At 36.1% G+C, this 24,554-nt stretch overlaps 1 protein-coding gene across 4 annotated transcripts in view; it reads right to left on the minus strand.

Annotated features, from left to right (window-relative positions):
- The window catches only part of XPO4 (exportin 4), a 132,175-nt gene that overhangs the window by 55,145 nt on the left and 52,476 nt on the right, over positions 1–24,554 (minus strand). For all 4 annotated transcript variants that reach the window (XM_032838264.1, XM_032838267.1, XM_032838265.1 and 1 more), the window contains 3 exons: positions 5,251–5,363; positions 458–615; positions 31–205 (listed from right to left, as the gene is read on the minus strand). In XM_032838264.1, the coding sequence (XP_032694155.1) occupies positions 31–205; positions 458–615; positions 5,251–5,363 (446 nt within the window). The remainder of the gene's footprint in view (positions 1–30; positions 206–457; positions 616–5,250; positions 5,364–24,554) is intronic.

A 24,554-nucleotide genomic window follows, 5' to 3' on the forward strand; every position in this document is an offset into this window, starting at 1 on the left:
GACACAATTTATTTTAGAATAGGCACTTACCACTTCTTCCAATGCAGCACTTCGCCCGAAAGAACAAGTGAGGTGTGTGAGGCAGTTAACAAAGGACGAGAAAAGTTCATTTGGAATGGCAGTTAAAACATTTCGAGGGAACACAGTTATCAGGTTGCTGATAATGCTGGAGATTCCCACAGCTTCTGAATCTTCTATTTCAATTCTACAAATCAAGTAATGAGTATTATTAAGTGGTAGAAGAAAAGTCCCAAGAACTCATTTCCAAACATGCAAATATTATCATCCATTCATTTTTAAAGGTGTGTCTCTGTGTATTAATTTCAAATTACCCATATAACTATATTTCAGAATATAAGCAGGGAAAAAAAATCACTAGTTTCTTTTTCTCCTCTAATGTTAAACAAAGAAAAAAAGTGAAGGTTCTTTTTCAGTTATAAAGGGCAAGTATACCTACCCATTGATAGTATTCAGTAATCCCTCAATGAAGTGTGCTAGATAATCGACTTGTGATCCTTCATCGGGGAATATGGGTCCATGAAGAGAAGCTAACTGGGCAAGGCACTGAAGAGAATCTTGTGCCATATCTGAATCTTCTCTGATTTTTCGATGTACCTGTTAGAAAGAATTACTAATCCATAAAAATAAATTCTTCTTTTGTAAGGGTCACGTGTCTATCATGCCGAATGAGGTAAGAGAAAAATTCACTGTAGCTGGTTAGTTCTAGAAAATTAATTCCTGAACTTAGCTAAATTTGAAAATTGTCCCTCAGACCACTTTACATTATAGGCCATGATTTTAAACTTATCAAGTAATTCTTAACTGAGGGCTACCTACATTTTGAAAATTGAACGGTCTCCAGCATGTTATGACAAAGAGAGAAACAGATGCCAGCCAGTCAGACATACTGCTTCTTCTAAAAACAGCAACAACGACAGTCATCTGTATTATGCTAACTATGCCTAGCTACAGCTTCTTGCTAAAGTTAGCAGACAAGTTCAATCAAGAGTATATAGATGCTGCTTTAGCAGAAGTAAACAGTTGCACACTTAGAAAACCAATATACCTTTCAATCCCTAGACGTTCACTAATTCAACCAGTATATAGGCATACTCTTTCATTACTCTGAGATTGCCCACAATTTGCTTGAATTTCATTTTATCCTATACCATTGCTTTTAATAATGGATAAAATTTTTTATTTTATTTAAATTATATTTACATCCACTTTAAACCTCATCTAGATCTTATTTCAATGATGCAATACTGATGTGAAACACCTGGTCCATGGTATTCTGTACAAAAAGAAATTCTCCTGAAATACTGCTCCGCATTGTACAGTGTTATTAATATTCTCAGATTTTAAAGATGTTTCATTTCTGTGATGTGACATAATTAAAATGCCAAAGAAAAATACACTTTGTAAAGAAATTGCAGGTAATTTTTTATCCTAATCCACCAACCACATTTAATGGCAACCATTTTCTACTTTCCACAAGCATTTGACCCATCCAGCCCTTCTTTTCTTACACAAATCTCTTTGCTTTCTGAATGTCACAGAATTTTAAACATTAGTTTTCTATTTGTTTCAAATTATGTTCACTTTGACTCTGCAAATCATTTATAAATTACTTGAAGTTAGCATATTTCTCTTAACTATTCACAGATACATTTTTGGGACACAGTGAACAGACACTCAAATCCTTATTCACAGATTGATTTCATTAATCTTTAAAACCTTGAACTTCTTAAGGCTCTAAGAAATTTAAAATACTAAAGAGTCACAAAACTGATCTACTGACATGTTTAAAATATTCCATCCTCTTTGGTCTAGAATATGGGTTGGCAAACCACAGCTTATGGCCAAATCTGGCCTCCTACTTATTTTGTATGGCCTATTCAGATGGTTTTTACATTTTTTTATGGTTGAGGTAAACAAAATAAAAGAAAAATGGTATTTCAAAAGATAAGACAATTATACAAAATTCACATTTTAATAACTGTGAATAAAGTTATACAGGAACACTACAACGCTTTTTTGTCGAATTATCATCCATGGCTGCTTCTGTATGACAACAGCAGAGCTAAACAGCTGCCTCAGAGAACATATGACCTGCAAAGCCCAATATTTACTACCTGGCCTTTACAGAAAAGCTCTGCCAATCCCTGGTCTAGAATAACACAAGTGTTTATCAAAATATATTCCATTACATTTTAAGTTTTAAATAGTAAATTTAAAGTATAATACACAAATTCATCCATCTACATTGTCCAATTCAAGAACTTCTGAACACAACTCATTCTTAAATTCCTTATCTGAAAACTAACTAAATTTCTGTCGTCATACTGTTTAACCTAATCAACATTTAAGCAAGTTATCCAAGGGTACATTCTGCCAATGAATACAATGCAATCCCGGACAACAGAGGGTTTCTTTTCTATAGAGCTAAATGGTTGCTTGTTCCTGGGAGAGAAGTGAGGAATCAAAAGATAGGATGACCAAAACAGCTAATGTTGATTATGTAATAAAATGAAATAAAAATAAGGATATGCCTCAGAGCCTGCATGGAATACTGTTTACTCTTAATTTATGTTCTCTGAAATATGAACCATATAAAACTCATGATAAACCAATGAACTCTTGTATAATATAGCAGATTCTTGCCCTTATTCCAATGTCAGCATTACACAGGAGTTCTACCACAACTGAACTGTATCACACAAATTAAAAACTGAATTCATCACCTGAATAGGGAAAGCAGAGGGATAAGGAAAAGGAAAGTCTAGCAGAACACCCAAGGAGGTGAATGGCAAAGACAGACAAGGAGTAAAGAGAAGCAAGTTAGTAAGATAAATTCTATTGGAACATGCTGAATCTGAGATGTCTGTGCGCCATCCAAATTAAAACACCCAGTAAGCACTTGGATTATAAGGCTCTGGAACTCTAGAGCAGCCTGTGCTGAATATAGATTTAGGAGTCATCGGTGCAGAAGTGGTGCTTGAAGTCCAACGTGTGGAAGAGACAGCCCAAGAAACATGTATAGAGTCAGCAAAGCTGAAAACTAAGATAGAACACTAATGATTTTTTTCAGTAAGCAGAGAAAATAAGAGACCATAAATGAGGTCAAGGAGAATCAGTCAAAAAGGTAGGAGGAAAAATTAACGAGAGTGGTTTTTCTAATACCTTATGGAATAAAGAAAAATTGAGACATCTGTAAACTTTTGAGGGGCAGAACGAAACCTAGAGTATTCCTAAATTCAGATGTGACCAATATATTTCAAGTCTTAAATTCATGCAATAGTATATTTATGTCTACCTACTCAAATCGCTAGACAAATAAGGATATCCAATAGAAAAATGCTTTCTATTAGGTAATGCATTCACATAACTTGAAAATAAACTTAACAAAAACTGAATGAAATTAAGATTACCCACTGTCATTTTTATAACAAACTACAAATTAAAAACTTTTTATAAACCCCTTAAATGAAAGCAATAGGCCAAAAGCACAAAACTGTTAAAATAATACAGTAAAAAGGGTTAAACTTTCAAATTCAGAAGTTATTTGCATGTGGTGGTTCACAGCTGACAGAAGCAGCTGTCTACTTTGTCTAGACAGCTGTTCAGATTTGGGGGAGTTGTTTCCAGTACTGCCAGCAAGTTTTTCACCTTTTCAAAAACTGCTGGAATGGGATCTTCTTTCAGTCAAATGACTAACACAAAGAACTGAACTTGGATACGTATCAAAACAATTTGTCAGATATGGCAGGCAACAGAATTTGTTAATTTAGTCACACTCATCTCTTTGGTATGGATAGTGTTTTTAGTCATCATTTCTCTGATTTAAAGAGTAACATGGAAGGTAATACTTAGTCTAAACATTTCTGCTGAAAACATTTTTATGTATAACCATGGATGAATAACCTTATTCTAGGTATTATAAAATATATACCACAAAACTACAATATTTTAAATGGTTTGATCAGATCCGGAAGGCAGCTGTAAGGATAGTAAATAATGTTTTTCTAACAAACGGAAAGGTAAGAAACTAAAATGGCTAGGATTAAGTAAAAGGGCTTTCTTTCTTCCTTCTTAATTGGTCTTTATTTGGACTTTCACCCCAGTCATTTTATCTAACTTGTGTGCCTGTACTATTAACAGCAAATTAGCATCCCTCCCCACTCCATATACACATTTTTACCAGCTTTGGACTATTACAGTGGGGATCCTCATGTGCAAACATAGGAACATACTGCCTACTTCTTGTTATTTAGCAAATAATAAACAGAACTATTTAAAGTTATAATTGAAATAAACTGCTATTCAATAACACTAACTTAACCCATGACTGATAAATTAGTACATAAAAAACTACACTACTCTACTAAAGCGGATCTCCAAGTGAGGTCCAGGAATCCTGAGACATTCCTAAGACGATGTCAGGTTGTCTATAAGGGCAAAACTATTTTCATACTAATACTAACACAGTATTTGCCCTTTCCATTGTCACTTTCACACATGTATACAGTGGAGTTTCCTCAAGGTTACCTGACCTGTAATATTACAACCAACTGGATGCAGAAGCAGATCTGAGAATCTAGCTATCTTCTATTAAGCGTAACATTAGAGTTTTGCAAAAATATAAAACAATGCCACTCTTTTCAGTAAACTTCCCCCTCCCCAAAATTAGCTATTTGTTCACTAAAATGTTATTTATATTAATATGTAACAGTTTGGTGTCACTATTTTAAAGACTTTATTTTTAACTAATTTCTTCGCCCAACATGGGGCTCAAACCCACAACCCTCAGATCAAGAGTTGCATGCTAAACTGACTGAGCTAGCCAGGTGCCCCCTCAAAAATTGTTACTTTTAAATGAATTACTAAATTATTTTTTAAAGTTTTCAGTTTGAATTTTTAATACGGTAAATAGTAATAGCTATAACCTCATAAACAAAAGATATTTCGACTTGCCAGTAATTTTTAAGAATGTAAAGTGGTCCTGAGACCAAAATGTTTGAGAACTTCAGCTCCAGGATATTCAAGTCTTCATACTTACATAACATTTTTATAAATTAGCAAGACTATTTCTATATAATTTCTATCTAAGCAGATGTATTGATTAGAAGAGAATGCTTCAGAGGAGAAAGCAATCTGTCCTGTTTTACTTAAGAAAAATACAAAACATGTACTCTTTTCAGTGGCACTCTCCCTTGGCCTTCACTACCAGAGATGAAAAGCAAGACTTACTGTGAAGAACAGCTCCATAACTCTGCTATCCAGAAGAGTCTCCCGCCAGGATTCTGTTGGCTTTAACAGCACATTTTGTGAGGATTCAAACATAGCTATATAATGTCTGCCCAGTTATCTGGTGTCAAGGTCAACAACAATAACATTCTTACTTTGTCTAAAGTATAAGTATATCCTAAATATAACAGGAGCCATCCAGAAAGAATGTAATGGAAACAGTTTAAGCCTCTTCACATATGCTACATAATTCATGAATGAAGCTAAGGAATAAAAGGCATTAAGTGCTTAAAAAAAAAACAACACAAAACCATGCTACAGGAATATACGAACAGTTTCATCAGAATTACATGTCATGTCATGCTGTAGGGATGTAAAAATATTGATAATCAGAGATCTTAACAGTAGCAACAGAAGGAAAAAATGTGATGTAAAACAGATGCCAAAATATATACAAAAAAGGAACAATCAATTTCTAAATATTTATCCCACATTTCCCCACAATATCTTATAACAACTAAAACTACATATATAAAATGTGAGTCTCATAATAGACTACTTGGAAAAATAGTATTTTTCCCAAAGAAATATATTCACTGGGTAACAAAAAAAAAAAAAAACAAGAGCAAATACACATCATACTGAGGCAGCAAAACACCCACACATTAGATTATGCAAATACCAATTCCAGATAAAGAAATAATCAGTTCATGCACAACTCTACAGATACTCATTTAAAATTCCCACAGACTAAAAACCTACTTTTATGGTGTTCAAGTGTTTCAATATTAAACATGCTTCAAATAGAATATTATCTTTGCTATACATGAAGTAACCATAATATATTTTTAAGTGTCCATGAATATAATTCACTCAATGACACCAATGTAGAAACTGAGGTTTTTAAGAAAAGAGAAAGCTGTCTGGGTATAAAGACAGTAGTTCTGCCTCTTCCATTGCTAATCAGATGTCCAGCTAAATACATCAACTAGGCAACTTTTTCATCACTCAGTGAGAAATTTCAAAAATAGCTATCTAAAACTATAGCTTGCAAAAATTGGACCCATGTTCAAATGCTGTATTTTCATTAAAGCCCAAATCATTAGAGAACATTAAAGGCTACGACAATGCTTTGGAAATCATTTTTTAAAAAGATTATTACTTAACCCCCTTTTGAAATATCTAATATTTTGTCTCTGAAGAGCAAGGAGGGGACTACAAGTTGTTTCAGAAGAGAAATCTACTTATTTCTGAAAAATTGCTCCAAAAATGTTCTGCAACTCCATTTGATTGATAAATAAAAGTGAAATTCAAGTCAGTCACTTAAATTTCACTTTTCTCTTCCTTTATCTGCCCCCTTGTGGAAGTGCAGAGAAAGAGTCAAAAGACACAAACGAACAGCTAAAATGAAGTAAGCCTGGATTTTTTTTGAAGGGAGGAAAAAAAAAAAATCAGCCCATGAGTACTAAGAGGTTTTTCTTTTTTTTTTTTAAATTTCACAGACAGAGAGCACAAGTAGCCAGAGAGGCAGGCAGAGAGAGAGAAGGGAAGCAGGCTCCCCGCTGAGGAGAGACCGATGCGGGGCTTGATCCCAGGACCGCGGGGCTTGATCCCAGGACCCCGGGGCTTGATCCCAGGACCCAGGGATCACGACCTGAGCCGAAGGCAGAGGCTTTAACCCCCTGAGCCACCCAGGCGCCCCATAAGAGTTTTCAGTGGTTAATAGTTTTTTAAATGATTCCACTTTCTCACTAGGCACATATTTTGATCTTATGTTGTTAACACTGTCTTCTGCATTCAGAATATACCAACTGAAAACTAGTATTTTTACATGTTGTCTAAAATGAAGGCTTATTTTTTAGAGAAACAAATATCTGTGGATGGAATCATAGGATGTCTAGGATTTGCTTTACAATAATCTGAGGATGGAAGAGTATAGCTTAAACAAGAACTCAGAGCTAATGAAGCTGGGTATTTTATTTTTGCACATCTTTGAAACTGTCCACAATAAAAGTTTGGGGCATTAAAAAATAAGGCTTGAGCGTATGAAATAAAGTACCCAAGAGTAAGGCAAAAAATTCTTTGTATTTCATAAACAATATTCCACTTATTTTTTCCAGCCCTATTTTCCTCAAATTTCAACATCCCATTTATATTTATTACCTACGCTCAGTACTGTGTTGAGCAGATGCATAAAGAAAAACATGACAATCTCATTCCAATTTTTTAGGGGGGGTCTGCAATATCATATTAAAATGGTAACAAACTGTTATTTTGTTGGCCATCCAGATCTAACAAAATATATGTGTATAATTTTACTAAATATCTTCAACTAGAAAAATAAGAGAACTTATTAGTACTTCATATGCTTAGAAAAGGTATCAATTTATTTTTAAATTAGGTGGAATATGAGACAGATTCACATAACTGTAGTAAAATGGTTCATCTCAAAACAAAGCATCTATCAATTTTCTTGTTAATATAGCCATCCAGGCAGTGAGCATGCACAAGCTGTTCTCTCTGAATAAGAAAGACAAATACTTCAGGGCTGGTACCTGTAAGAGAAAGCTAAAATCTAATACCTCCAAGAACCCTACACAATTCAAGCAAAGAGGAAGAATATTGGGAGAATACTGCCAGAAGTAAAAGGAGTAATACTTGTCTTGGAAAAATGCAAAATCTCATCTCAAGAGAAGGCGATGAATCTCCTGCATCCTAACTCAGCCTGCTAGTTATACTCAACAAGGGGCTGCCAACGTTCTTCAGTGAGTGGACGGTGATAACGCCAAAGATTAGTAAGTATTACAAATGGAAACAAAATCTAAACCAATATACTTGTTTTTCTTTTCTACCCTTTTTGTATTTCGAAAAGGTGTATGCTCCATAAATTCTTGTGGATATCAAGGCTTTGTATTAAGAGAAAATGGAAACACCTAATTTTAGGAGAGGGCTTTTTTCCAGATAGGAAATGAATTAATTGCAATTGCTCACCTAAACCTCATATTCAAAATAACCCTCAAATGTTTAATTTTTCTTAAATTACTATATTTATTTATTTGACACACAGAGAGCAAGAGAGACAAAGAGCAAGCACAAGCAGGGGGAACAGCAGGCAGGTGAGAAGCAGGCTCCCTGCTGAGCAGGGAGCCCGCTGTGGGGCTCGACCCAGGACTCTGGGATCATGACTGGAGCAGAAGGCAGCCACTTAACCAAATGGGCTACCCAGGCACCCAAAATCTTCAATTTTTTAAAATTCTGGTTTCACAAACCATAAGTGACTCTTAATCTCACAAAACAAACTGAGGGTTGCTGGGGGGAGGGGGGTCAGAAGAGGGGGGTGGGGTTATGGACATTGGGGAGGGTATGTGCTATGGTGAGTGCTGTGACGTGTGTAAACCTGGCGATTCACAGACCTGTACCCCTGGGGATAAAAATACATTATATGTTTATAAAAAATAATAATAATAAATTAAAAAAATTTAAATTAAAAAAAAAATTCTGGTTTCCGCTTCCCTGATCCTGGTCTGTTTTAAATATACTTCCCCTAGTGCCAGTATGCACAGCCAAATTTCCTCTAAAACCTGACAAGCATATTTTTAAAATGTTAATTCCTTATATTTTGCTAACACCACATGGAGATCTGTGAGTTCTGTATCTGACATCTATCAGAAAATACTTTCCCCCAATTATTTTATTTTTTTAAATGATTTTATTTATTTATTTATTTGACACAGAGAGAGAGAGAACACAAGCAGAGGGAGCAGCAGAGGATGTGGGAGCAGACTCCCCACTAAGCAGGGAGCCCGACGCAGGGCTTGATCCCAAGACCCCAGCAACATGACCTGAGCTGAAGGCAGATGCTTGACTAAGCCATACAGGCACCCTGATCCTGTAATTATCTTAAAGTTCATGTCAGTTTTTTGTTTTCCAACTCTGAACCTAGAAAGGACTTTTGTCTCTGACATGTTTGCCTTCTACTAGAAAGCTCATTTATAACACACTTCGCTCAGAGATTACCTTAATTGTTCTTTGAAGAATTAATCTCTAACACTGCAAACTTAACTACCTTCTCCTTATAAAGCAGCCCAGCACAACCACTACCATCATTTTTGCACAGTAAAAGCACACACATACTCTTGTTGATATAGTAAGATACAACCATGTAACTTAATTATAAATAATATCTCTACTGAGAGAACATGTAACTACTCCAAAAGCATTTTAACAAAAACTTCAACATTAAAGGAGACAAAAGGAACAGTGTAATAATGAATGGAACAAATTTGTAAGAACAAAGTTATTCTGACAAGAAATACATGTTTTAGTTAGCAGACTGTGCTGTGAAACTGCTCAAGTGGTTGCCTTCCTAAGAGGCTATGGCTGGTGTGGGGGGGGGGGGGTGCCCTGGGAGGCTCAATCAGTTAATAAGTCTCTGCCTTCAGCTCAGGTCATAGTTCCAGAGTCCTGGGATACAGCCCCACATTGGGATCCCTGCTCAGCAGGGAGTCTGCTTCTCCCAATCTCCTCTGCTCTTGTTCTCTCTCTTTCTCTCTCTCTCAAATAAATAAATAAATAAATAACCAAACAAACAAATAAAATCTTCAAAAAAGAGAGGAAAAGCTTATGAGGGTTCTTCTGTATTACCTGAAATACTGTTACTATGAATGTACAAGTATTACTTTTCAATTAAAAAAAAAAACAGTGAGAAGCATATCACAATGTGAACAGAACAGTCATATATGGATCTGGACCATATCCATACATTCAAAATGTAAAAAATTAGGGCAATTCAATTTTTGATTTGGTATTGCCAATTGACTATTTCTGTATGTTTGTATAAGACACCCCAAAATATCATCTCTCCCAGATAATTCAAAGTGTAGATTACTTTTAAAACAAAGCAAAAAGACCACCTCTAAAATTCAAAGTCAAGCATTTCTATTTTTTTTTTTAAGATTTTATTTATTTGAGAGAGAGAGGAGGAAGAGCAGAGGAGAAGGAAGATGGGCATGCTGACTCTGTGATGAGAAGAGCCTAATGCAAGGCTTGCTCCCATGACCATGAGATCATGACCTGAGCTGAAACCAAGAGTTAGACACTTCACCGCCTAGGCCACCTAGGTGCTCCTAGCACTTCTATTCTTACGACATTTTAAAAATGATTTAAAGTTTTGATTTAGGTGGGAGGGATGGGTGGCTGGGTGATGGGACAATGGGGTATGTGCTATGGTGAGCGCTGTTAACTGTGTAAGACTGACAAATCACAGACCTGTACCCCAAAACAAATATATGTTAATAAAAAAAAATTTTTTTAAGTGAAAAGTTTTCATTTATACTACTACATTAACATGCCATATCTACACATTATACTGCTTTATCTTTTTTATCCAAATGTATTATCAATGAAAGAGGAGTCTAACAACGAAGTGATTATTTACTAATTAATCATTTATTATACATATTATACACCTGTCAGGTTTTAGGAGACCTACAAGTTATAACTGGTTGATACTAGTTAAATAGCTAGCATTTACCAAAAGTGGAATCAGGTTTTAAATCAATAATTTTCTTGGCCTCTGGGTTTTTTGTTTTTTTTTAAGATTTTATTTATTTGACAGACAGAGATCACAAGTGGCCAGAGAGGCAGGCAAAGAGAGAGAGGGGGAAGCAGGCTCCCTGCTGAGCAGAGAGCCCAATGTAGGGCTTGATCCCAGGACCCTGGGATCATGACCTGAGCCGAAGGCAGAGGCTTTAACCCACTGAGCCACCCAGGCAAACCCTTGGCCTCTGGGTTTAAACATTTATCTATAATAAATACTGCACTCAAGGAATTTATATTTTGTATCAGAAAATTCATTTGTACCCAAATGAACAAAAATTCAGTAAAACAGTCATCCAAAGCTTTGTCTTTTAATAATCCTTTTAAAAAATCTGTCATCCCCATCTAATCTTACTTTGCCTTCCCATATTTTCACCAAATTCAAAAAACACAAGTTGCAGTATAATATTTCTGTCACTGTATCAAATATAAGCCCACTCCCTTCTTAGCAAGGGTTCCAGCAAGGGTTCAAACTCTTTGATGCAAAAACCCAAGCAGTCTTCTAAGTTCAACACTATCTTAATCCTCTGGAAAATCAGCTACAACTAGACATAAATTCAACTGTACCTCAGAACAGTGAATAATTAACTCCATTCTCTACTGTCTGTTTCACAATGATCCTATCTAGCTCTAAAATTCTCTGCTCAGGAAAGCTCAGCAACATCTAATAACTATATATAAATGTACTACCTGCCCTATTTTATAACTGCATGACCAGAGAGAAACACACTAGGACAGAATCGAATGCACCCTGCTACTGACTGTCACTGGATAAATCCTACTAAGTCTGTCCTGAACAAGTCTTAAGGTCTCAAACAGCAAGCAGTATTATCAGTAAGCACATATATCTTAATATGAGGGGAGAAAAGTCATCCTCAGAAATACACTGGTCCTTACAAATGCAAATGAGTTCTTATTCACCTTACCTTTAGTAAGGGTATTATTTCGTGGTAATAACTGACAGTAAAAAAACAATGAGTTACACAATAACTACAAATCATCCTCAAACAAACACAGAGAGTATGAAAATTACCACAGCTTATACTTATAAATATTTTATGATATGGGAAGATAATATAGCAACAGTGAACATTTTACAAAAGTAATAAAAAAGTTAAATTTCTCCACCTTCCCATATTCTTAAGCTACTTCATTAGTAAAACCAAGTTTCAGAGGCAAAGGGAAAGCAAAGTTTTTCTTCTTAAACATTTAATCTCTGTCACTATGAATTTTTCTAACAATAAAAACTGTTATTTCTCTTTCTGGCACAACACAGAACCAATGAGCCCAGTCTCACAGATAGCATTTCGTCCAAGTAACCAAAAGTCCTCTGAAATAAAGGAGAACTGACCTCACCTGAATGTTTTCCCAAGCCTTGCCTGCAAATAGTAACAGTGGGTTTACTGGAAACCCTAATTTAGGTGAAGGCTTCTATATCTCATTACTATTTTATGATCCAGTTAGATTTCCCCAAGAGACTGAGTTGAAATTTTTTTTTACTAAAACCAAATCAGATCCACAAAAATAGAATATCAATAAAATGCACTGTAATCAAACTAAAAAAAGTCAACATACCAAACATACCTGCCAAACATTCTTATTACAAAATGATACTGTCATTTTTGATTAGCATTGCCAAAACCCTTAAGCATTTATGGACACCAGGTGAACTCCCAGCTAAATAATCTTAGCAGCATGAACAAAACATCCAAGAAATAAAATATTTTGGAATCAAATCATCTTACCTCACTAATTAAATAATACATATTTGTTAAGCATCTATTACTATATGCTAGACTGTGCAAGGTGCTAAAACAATATAGTGAACAAACACATGACCTATGCTTTCATGAACTTCCAAATGAGTGGGTAAGTAGATTTATTCAAATGAGCTACAAATGAAAATTTACAAATGAGAAGTGAGCAAAGTGGGAGAAAATCACATATAACATACATATGAGAAAGCATAGCAAAAGAAACCTGATCTAGGGTACCCATCTCAGGCACAATCAGGTGGTGATTAGGAAAGGGGAGAAGGTGACCAGGCAGAGAAAGTCTGTGTGAAGAGTGAAAAGGCAGAAGGAAACAGCTTGTGAGAGCAGCTTTAACAAAATAGCACAGGAAAGTTTTGAGGAAGAGGCAGAGATCAGACCATGCAGGTTCACAGAGGCTTTTTTTTTTTTAGATTTTTATTTATTTGACAGAGAGATCACAAGTAGGCAAAGAGACGGGCAGAGAGAGAGAGGGGAAGCAGGCTCCCCACTGAGCAGAGAGCCGGATGTGGGACTCGATCCCAAGACCCTGAGATCATGCCCTGAGCCGAAGGCAGAGGCTTAACCTATTGAGCCACCCACGCGTCCCACAGAGGCCATTTTTAAACTGGGATGATGATATGACCAGAGGGTCATGGAACCAGGGACACATTCTTTAGACAACAGTGATCTGAAGCAGAATGAAAGCAAGTAGATTTCATCTCAGTCTCCTTCAACAAGGTGAGACTAGGGCACCTTCAGTAAGTAACTAGCTCACTGGGCCAAGGAGTGATTCTAACATCTACCAAATCCCAGGAGCTGTCTGTATATGTTGCTCCACCTAGGTCTGAGGTGGAGGATACTTTGATGAATTACTTTCTACACATATAAAACCTACATATAATAAGTCCTTAATAAAGATAATGGCTTGCAAATGATATCACATATACAAAAAATTTTAATCCACTAAAAATACTACTTGTGTCAGTAAATTCAGTAACATTAAATGGTAAATTCAGCAATATTACATGGTATAAGATTAACATTAAAAATGTATTTCCAGGGAACCTGGATGGCTCAGTTGGTTAAGCAACTGCCTTTGGCTCAGGTCATGATCCCGGAGTCCTGGGATCAAGTCCCACATTAGGCTCCCTACTTGGTGGGGAGTCTGCTTCTCCTTCTGACCCTCCCCCTCTCATGATTTTTCTCTCTCTCATTCTCTCTGAAATAAAAAAATCTTTAAAAAATGTATTTTTTACACTAGCAACGAATATGAAAATAATTTTAAAATCAACTCCATTTACAACTGAATTAAAAAGAATAAAACATCAGGAACAAATTTAACAAGAGAATTCCAAACCTCCTACTCTGAAAACTATAAAACATTGTAGGAAGAAATTAAAGATCTAAATAAATGGAAGGATATCCCATGTTCATGGATCAGAAAATTTAACACTATTAAACATGGCAATACTCCCCAAACTAATCTACAGATTTGACACAGTATCTATCAAAATCCCAGCTGCCTTTTCTGCAGAAATTGATAAGCTAATTCTATTTTTCATATGGAAACACAAGGGACACAGAGAAGACAAAATAATCTTCAAAAAAAAAAAGAACAAAGTTGAAGGACACACACTTCCTGATTTCAAAACTTACTACAAAGCTACAATAATAATCGAGACAGTCTGGCACTGGCAAAGGAACAGACATAGAAACCAATGGAATAGAACTGAGAAGTCAAAATCACTGTCACATTTTAACTTTACACAGAATGGGGGGGTAGTGGAGACAAGACAATTCAACTGGAAAATATCTTTTTCAACAAATGGTCTAGGAACAACAGGATATTCAACATGTAAAAAATGAAGTTGGCTCTCCACCTTATACCATTTACAAAAATTAACTTAAAATGATGATAGACCTAATATATGACCAACCTAACCATATGGGCTAAAAAAAACATAAAACTCAGAATAAAATATAAAATTAAATTTTTGTGGCCTTAAGAACAAGAACAAAGTGACAGTACTGATGCTAACTTACTATGATACCACAATAATCTAGACAGGGTGGTACTGGAGAGAAAAATGGACAAATCAGATCAAAGAAACAAAATAGAAGAGACCAGAAACAGACCTACATAAATGTAATCCAATAATCTTTGATTAAGGAGCAAAGGTAATACAACAGAGTAAAGACAGTCTTTCCAAAAATAGTGCCTGAACAACTGTACAAACAATGCAAAAAAAAAAAAAAAACAACAACCTAGACAGACTTTATACCCCTAGCAAAAATTAACTCAAAATAACCACAGATCTAAATGTAAAACAAAAAACTAAAATTCCTAGAATACAGAAGAACATCTAGATGTTCTAGATGTTCCAGATGACAGATTCGACAATGATTATTTTTTAGATGTAATACCAAAGCTATGACCCATGATGGAATGAACCGATAAGCTGAATTTCATTAAAATTAAAAACTTCTGCTCTGTGAAGGACAGTATTAACAAAATAAGACAAACACCAGTAAAATGTATTTGCAAAAGGTATTTCTGGTAAAAGACTATTATCCAAAATATACAAAGAACTCTTAAAGTTCCACAATAAGAAAACAAACAACCCAGTTAAAAAATGGGCCAAAGACCTTAACAGATACCTCACCAAAGATACACAGATGGCAGTAAGCACATGAAAAGATGCTCTACATCATTATGTCATCAGGGAAATGCAAATTAAAACAATAAGATACCTCTACACACCTACCAGGTCGGCCAAAATCTGAACACTGACAACACCAAATGCTGATAAAAATGTGGAGCTGAAAGAACATGCATTCACTGCCAGTGGGAATGCACAATGCCATTTTGGAGGACAGTTTGGCAGTTTCTTAAAAAACTAAACCTACTCTTACCATGTGATCTAGCAATTATACTCCTGGGTATTTACCTAAAGGAGTTGAATATTTGTGTCAACACAAAAACCTGCACACAGCTGTATAATCATAACTGCTAGAACTTAGAAGCAACAAGATGTCCTTTGGTAGGTGAATGGGTAAGTAAACCATCATCCAGACAACATAATATTATTCAGTAATAAAGAAATAAGCTATCAAGCAATGAAGAGACATGGAATCTTTAATGCATATTACTAAGTGAAAGTCAGTCTGAAAAGGTCACATACTATACTATTCCAATTACATGACATTCCGGAAAAGGAGAAACTACTGAGATGGTAAGACGATCAGTGGCTGACAAGGGTTCAGGGAGAGGCAGGGAACAAAAAGGATTGGTGGATACATGTCATTTACACATTAGTCAAAATCCACAGAACACCAAGAGTGAACTCTAATGTAAACCATGGACTTTGAGTGATAATGATGTGTTACTTGTAGGTTCGTCAATAATAACAAAAGCACAACTCTGAAGGGGATATTGATAATGGGAGACTATGCATGTGTGGGGAAAGGGAGTATACAGGAAATTTCTGTACCTTCTGCTCAATAGTCCTATGAGTCTAAAATTGCTCTAAAAAAGTCTGTTTTAAAAAAATCTTTCTGACCTTGGGTCACGCAAAACAATCTTATAAATATATCAGAAGCACACACAAAAAAAAGAAAAAAAATTAAAAATTTCTATGTTTCATAGGCCATTATCAGTAAAGTAAAAAGACAACTCAGATAATGGCAGAAAATATTTGAAAATCATTTATCTGACAAGGGATTTGTTTTATATATTTATAATATATACACGACTCTTACAACCCAAAAATTTAAAAAAGACAACTCAATTTAAAAACCGACAAGGGAGGGGTGCCTGGGTAGCTAAGTCAGTTCAGCCTCTGTCCTCGACTCAGATCATGATCTCAGGGTCCTGGGATCAAGCCCTATGTCGGGCTCCTTGCTCAGTGGGAGTCTGCTTCTCCTCCTTCTGCCCTTCTCCCCCACCCCACTTGCGCTCTTTCACGCACTCTCTCACTTAAATACTTTTTTAAAAAATTAAAATAACAACAATAAATAAATAAAAATGGACAAGGAATCTCAACAGTCATTTCTCTAAAGAAGATACAAAAATGGTCAGTAACCACATAAAATGATGCTCAACAGCATTTACCATTAGGGTAAGGCAAATCTAAGTCACAATGAGATACCACTTTGTATGAAACAGGATGGTTTATAAACAAGAAGAAAACCCAGGTAAGTGTTGGTGAGAATGCAAACAAAATGGCATACTTATATATTACAATGTTAATCGAAAATACTGCAGGTACTGTGGAAAACAATCTGACAGTTCCTCAAAATGTTAAATATATAGTTACCATATTGACCCAGCAATCCATTCCTACAGATACACCCAAGAAAAATGGGAACACAAATCCGCAAGTACGGAAAATCTTGTACAAAGATGTTCACAGCAGCATTATTCTATACTGAAAATTGGTTTTTAAAAAATGGAAAGAACCGATGTACCCGGGTGGCTAAGTTGGTTAAGCATCTACCTTCGGCTTGGGTCATGATCCTGGGGCCCTGCGATCAAGCCCCTGCATCAGGCTCCCAGCTCAGCAGGGAGTCCTTTTCTCCCTCCCTTCCCCCGTGCTCATACTCTCTCTCTCTCTCTCTCTCTCTCTCTCTCTCATGATCCCTATCAAATGAAAAAATGAAATCTTAAATAAATAAATAAATGGAAAGAACTCAAATGACCATCAACTGATCAGATGAACTGAGAAATAAAACATGGTATTATCCACACAGTAGAATATTACTTGGCAACAAAAGGAATGGAATATCAATACATGCTACATGAATAAACCTCAAGAACATACCACATAAAAGTGGCCAAAAAAACCCACAAAAAAAACAAAAAACAAAAAACAAAAAAACCCACATACTGCATGATTCCATTTAAATAAAACATCCAGGGGTGCCTGGGTGGCTCAGTGGGTTAAAGCCTCTGCCTTCAGCTTAGGTCATGATCCCAGAGTTCTGGGATCAAGCCCCACATAGGGCTCTCTGCTCAGCAGGGAGCCTGCTTCTGCCTCTCTCTCTGCCTGCCTCTCTGCCTACTTGTGATCTCTGTCAAATAAATAAAATCTTAAAAAAAAAAAAAAATCCAGAATAGAAAAATCTATAGAGATAGAAAGTGGGTTAATAGTTGCCATTGAAATGCGGTGGAGGTGGGGGGAAGTGGAAGTGGGAATGTTAAAAGGTATGGGGTTTCTTTTGGGATGATAAATATTCCTTAAAATCAATGGTGGTAATGGTTGTACAACTCTTGAGTAAACTTTAAGCAAAAAATTTAATTCTACATTTTAAATGTGTGACTTGTGGGGCGCCCAGGTGGCTCAGTCAGTTAAGTATCGGACTCTTGATCTCGGCTCAGGTCATGATCTCAGGGTTGTGAGACTGAGCCCGCATCAGGCTCCAGGCTAAGCATGGAGGCTTCCTGAGATCTTCTCTCCCTACCCTCTCTCTTTCTAAAAAAATAATAAATATGTGGCTTGTATGGTTTGTGAATTATATTGCACTGCCTTAAAAAATATCATAGTATTTCTTAATTCAAAGTTTATACTATGTCAACATGTATCTGTTGTTTATCAATGTCAAACATAAGTTTTTGAACATGAATCCTCAATTAAGAACACAGCCGTTTTAATGAAAAGATATAATGCATCAAGCAGACATTTTAGATGACTTAAAATGTTAAGTAAGATCAAAGTCTTCCATATAGGATGATTCCCCACTTCCTCCTTCTTTGTGAAGGAAAACTGATGTATAATGAGGAATATTTACTACCCTAAGTGGATTAAAAAATAGAAAAACAAATATTAAAAATTCAAAAGATACAGTAAGTGAAGTTTACCCCAATTAGATTACATTTCCATTATTTTTATGGAGTCCAATGCTACACATTTAGGTGTGGATATATGTTTTGGTGGTTAGGTCAGAGAACTTTCAGGCTATCAAGCCCTCTTTTGTATTCTATTCCAGTATGTTGGTTGCTTACCCATCCTACTAAAGGCTAGGCTAGTCAACCAACACTGATGTGAACAGAGAGAAAAGGTGTCATTCCCTCTTTCATGGAACTTAAAAATCCAACTCGGGCTGAGGTGTGGGGCCACAATGTTAATAACTAATCACTGTCTGATCTATCACAAGAACTATCTAGGGTGGGCAGTTGTATAATTTTTATATATAAAGATCATGCTACCAGCCTACTGTCAGTAGAACAATGATTTTGCATTAATGGTAACACATTTGCACACTCTTCCCCAGTCCAAATAATGACCAAAATCTGTTAAAGACAACCGACCCGGGTAGGAAGTACAGTTCTACCCATGGCAAAAGCAAAGTTGCTTTAACCGATAAAAAGATTAAATCTACATAGTCTTAATGCTGTCTGATATGAACAAAAGAATTCTGCCATCAAAATTAAAATGTATAGAATGGCCTTCAAGAATTCACATTAGATATTAATAAACCAAAACTCTCCACATAATTGTAATTTCTTGAGTATTCACTATTCACTTAAAACTAATACATGGGAAAAACAAGTACTTTAGTGGGCAACTCTTTTACCATCTTCCCGTCAACATCATTTTGCAAACAATATAATCTTAAACTCCATGCTTCCAGAGTACATCCCAGGACTACCTTGTAAGTAGTTGTATTCCTTAAGAATTTATTGGGGTGCCTGGGTGGCTCAGCCGTTAAGCGTCTGCCTTCAGCTCAGGTCATGATCCCAGGGTCCTGGGATCAAGCCCCGCATAGGGCTCCCTGCTCAGCGGGAAGCCCGCTTCTCCCTCTCTATCTCTCTCTCTGTCAAATAAATAAATAAAATTAAAAAAAAAATTATTGAACTGAAAACCCAGCTAGTTCATGGAATTTAGAACTCAATGGATATATTTCTTTATAAATACATAATTTTAAAGGAAATTTTCTAGTGAGAAATACAGCATTTAAAATAATTAAGTCAGGTCTGCCCAACAAACACCTACATAAATGATGTAACTTACTGAGCCAAAGGGGCACCAAAGGACACTGCTCCTGGAATGTAAGGTTCAACTTTTAAGTTGCCTATGGCCTGAAATTACTAAGCAATTAAGATAAATTAAGTTTAAAAATGCAGAAGTTAAGGTTCCTCTTGGGGAGACTTTTTTCTAATGCTCATTCCACTACTCCCTTGCTCCTGCATAGTTTTAAACTATAAAAAGTAGTGAGTGAAAAATCTGTGGGGTTAGAAAGAGAAAATAAAACTGCACAGCCTTGCTCTGACAGTAGCAAACAACTTAGTAGCCCAGACTTTCCCTTGTTTGCTCTCTAATCACGTGCAGGCTGACATCAGTAAAGCAGTTGCTTTCTGAGAAAGTTAACTTTCTCCTATAGCCAAAAGCTCTACTGGCTATCATGGTTCTACGTAACTACATTTATGTATAATGGGGTAATAACAGGATGTCACAGGCAAGAAAACAGATATAAGAACTACCAAGTTTGTAAGTTCAACTACTAAGTATTTTTCAAAATACTATAGTATAGGTTAACATGTAATTCAGGAGAATCAATTATGACCTAGGACTGAGAGACAATTCTCAACATAACCTTCCCTTCCAACAGCCTGAAGTCAGAAATTCTTCTTGCTGATTCTTCTAGATATGTTCCTTGTAAAACAGAAATACCCCTGGAAGGATAATACATAAACTACTTCATACGCTGATTAATGACTTTACAGACTGACCTTTTTTTTTTTTTTAAGAGTTTATTTCTTTATTTATTTGAAAGACAGAGATCACAAGTAGGCAGAGAGGCAGTCAGAGAGTGGAGGGGGAAGCAGACTCCCCGATGAGCAGGGAGCCCAATGCGGGACTCGATCCCAGGACCCTGAGATGATAACCTGAGCTGAAGGCAGAGGCTTTAACCCACTGAGCCACCCAGGCACCCAATACCTACACTTTCTACCTCAATTACCAATCACTAGTCAATCACTGAAATGGCTTTTGGGCAATACCCCACCTGCCTGGTACTCAAATAAACACATCTCCACATGACTATCTGTGCCCTGACACCCAATCTACATCTTCCTTATCAGTAACAGAGCATGTCTACAAACTTTATTTTTTGAAATACTGATCTATCTTTGCTTCTCAGACTCCCGTGCCTAGCTATTCCTTCTGCTTGTCTGAACTGCCCTGCTCAATCTCTTTTGCTTCTTCCTGTTTCTTACTATTGCTGTGGTACCCAAAGATTCTATCATCGATCGACTCTGCTTCTCTTTGAATGATCGTTCTCATTCCCTTTAATGGTCCCGTAAAAGGAGTATCTCCCGAGACTTTATCTTTTTTTTTTTTAAAGATTTTATTTATTTATTTGACAGACAGAGATCACAAGTAGGCAGAGAGGCAGGCAGAGAGAGAGGGGGAAGCAGGCTCCCTGCTGAGCAGAGAGCCCGATGTGGGGCTCGATCCCAGTACCCTGGGACCATGACCTAAGCCGAAGGCAGAGGCTTAACCCACTGAGCCACCCAGGTGCCCCCCCCCCAAGACTATATCTTTATCATTAATCTCCCTCTATAACATTCTACGACAGTAGGCAGTCAACCTGTATGGCAAGATTTCTACCCTTGGCATGACTGGTATTTCTAAAGCCTTGAGACTTAATTCACATACTACATAATTTACTCATTGATGATACAATTCAATGGTTTTTAGTATATTCAGAGTTATGCAACCCCATCACCATGATATAATTTTAGAACATTCTCATCATCCAGAAAGAAGCCCCATCCACTTATGCCATCACTTCCTGTTTCCTTCCAACCGTCCCAGCCCTAGATAACCACTAATCTTCGTTTCCATAGGTCTGCCTACTCTGGAATTGCACATGTGGTTTTTTGTGAATGATTTCCTTCATTTAAGATGTATGACGTTTCCAAGCTGTATCCATGCTACTGCATGTATCAGTATTGGCATTCCTTTTTGTTGTTAAATAGTAGTCCATAATGTGGGTAAACTACATGTATCCATTCATCAGTTGATGGCTACTTGGGTCATTTCTACTTTTTGCCTATTATAAATAATACTGCTAAGTACATTCACATAAATGTTTTTGTGTGGATCACTACTGATCACATTTTGAGCACAATAACTGCTTCCTGTGGGAGCTGTCCTGTGCATTGCAGATATCTAGCAGTAACCCTGGCCTCTGCCCACCAGTTGCCAGTAATACTCTCCTAGAAGTGATAACCAAATACATCTCCAGGCATTGCCAAATGTCCCAAGTGTGCAAAATCACCCCAACTAAGAGCCACTGCTGTAGAGTTGTGATTTCTTCAGTGAAACTCTATGTATGTACATTAATCTTGACCTAAGATCATTGCAAAATAAATTATTGTATACTCTTAAATATGAATAAATATCTAAATATTCAATTAGTGTATTCTTTTCATTAATACCTCTCTGAATATCCTAGCTCCACTGCGGAGTTAGCCTCAACTGGCTTTCAAGATAACATTTTTATAGTCAAAATTTACATACTTCTCTGTAAGAAATTTCCAAAAGCTTCAGCAGCTGACTATACAAAATTTCCTTCCAGGCAATCTAATACATATTTTGGTCTATAATCATTTCCTTTATCAACAAATACCTATGTAAATACAAATTTGGAGGTTGAGCATGCATATTTAACCTTACAGATTCATATGAATAATTTCTCCTATCAATCCTTTTGGCATTCCAAGTTAAAAACTCATGTTAGGGCAATTAAGTTACATACTAATAGATATAGTAGTCATTCACCACCATGACATATCTCAGGTACTTCCTACTCCCCCAGACTCTTCTATCTTTCTAATCAATGGTCAGTTATCTGTTGGGATACCTGGATATCCACACGCAAAAGAATTAAGCCTGATCACTTTCTCATATCATACATAAAATTTAATTCAAAATGGATCAAAGTCTTCAATATGAAGAGTCTGTATGTAATTCAGTATAAAGAGTCTGTATGTAAGAAGCCAGTCTTAGAAGAAGACACAGGCATAAATCTTCGTGACCTTGGATTGGGCTATGAGATATAACAATAAAAGAAAAAATAAATAAACTGGACGTCATCAAAATTCAATACTTGTGTTTCAAAGGATATCGTAAAAAGTAAAATACGGCTCGGAGAAATGGAGGAGATATTTGAACATCATGTATCTGTTAAGGGACCTGTATCCAGAATATATAAAGAACTATTACAATTCAAATTTAAACATACAAATAAACCAATTAAAAAATAGACAAGGATTTCAACAGGCATTTTTTCCAAAGTAGATACACAAATGGCCCACAATCACATAAAAAGATGTTTAATACATTAACCATCAGGGTAATGCAAATCAAAATCACAATGAAATACCACTTCATATGAAATAGGATAGCTATAAACAGACAAATAACAAGTGTTGACCAGGATGTGGAGAAATTGGAAACCTCACATAATGTCAGTGGGAATGTGAAATTGTACAGCCACTTTAGCAAACAGCTTGGCAACTCTTCAAAAGACTAAACATGGGGTTGCCTCGGTGGCTCAGTGGGTTAAGCCTCTGCCTTCAGCTCAGGTCATGATCTCAGGGTCCTGGGATCGAGCCACGCATTGGGCTCTCTGCTCAACGGGGAGCCTGCTTCCCCCCTCTCTTTCTGCCTGCCTCTCTGCCTACTTGTGATCTGTTTGTCTAATAAATAAATAAAATCTTAAAAAAAAAAAAAAGATTAAACACAGAGTTTCCATATGATCCAGCAATTCTACCCCCCAGGTATATCCCAGAGAAATGAAAATATAAGTCCAAACATGAACTTATAATGAATGTTCCTAGCAGCAGCATTATTCATAATAACCAAAAAGCTGAAACAACCCAACTATCAATCAACTGATCCGTGATTACATAGAAATGTGGTATATTCTTACAACAGAAAATTATGCTTATGTAGAAACAGAAAGAAATAAAAAGAAAAAGGGACAAAATGTTCTCAACTGGTGAATCTTGGTATTAGGGCACATGGCCAATTCTTTGAATTACTCTTGCAGTATCTCTGTATGTTTAGAATTACATCAAAATAAAAAGACGCAAAAGAGAAAAGCACATTACAAAAAATTATGAATAGAGACTGATATTGGCAATTTTACATAGCCTCATTTAACATGATACCATTCTAAATGATAGAATATATTTGATATAAAATACACACTTTACAAGGTCTACTAGCTATTCTTCTACCTTAAAAGATAAATCATTTTTTAAAAAGCCAACCATTTTATATTAACTAAGTTAAATTTGATCTGTAGGTCCTCTTCAAGGTACAAAGCTAAATAATTATCCAGTTCCCTTCCCAATGATTAAACAGATTACCAAGGAGTTGCCAAGATTAGAAATTATATCAGAATTGGGTTCCTTGAAACTGATCCCTTAATTAGCACTAAAAGTGTAGCTTAGTTTTAACTCCATTGCCATGCTCTTTCTCCTACATTTAAAGGTAATGAGCTTACAGGAAGGGATACTGGACTAGAGTTCAAGTGGCCAACAAATGGCTACTATGCAAACATCTCTGATCAGATATGAATTTATCTGTAAGTCATGAAGTAGAATATCTGAAGGTCAAGATCAAGACCTACTTTTCTTTAAACAAGGAATTATTTCCTTTGGGAACACTGTAGTTGTGCTTATTATTTTCGGATGACAGGTTTTCCAAAGCTTTATCTAAATACTTTATGAAAATATTTTATGTGTGTATCTTTAGAGAAACTTTGTTTCCAAACTCCCACAGCACTGTTTCCCTTTACAAAACAGTCACTCTTCAGCCAACTACTTTTCCCCCTAAAACAGAGATTTTAAAATTGGCTCCAATATATGCAGTGTAACTTTTGTTGATTTTCCCTACATATATAATTAATGTTTTGATAGCTCCATATGGCCTGCTACTTTTT

This window comes from Lontra canadensis, unplaced genomic scaffold (assembly GCF_010015895.1).
Source record: "Lontra canadensis isolate GAN:19392208 unplaced genomic scaffold, GSC_riverotter_1.0 scaffold103, whole genome shotgun sequence".
In the NCBI taxonomy this organism is placed as follows: domain Eukaryota; kingdom Metazoa; phylum Chordata; class Mammalia; order Carnivora; family Mustelidae; genus Lontra; species Lontra canadensis.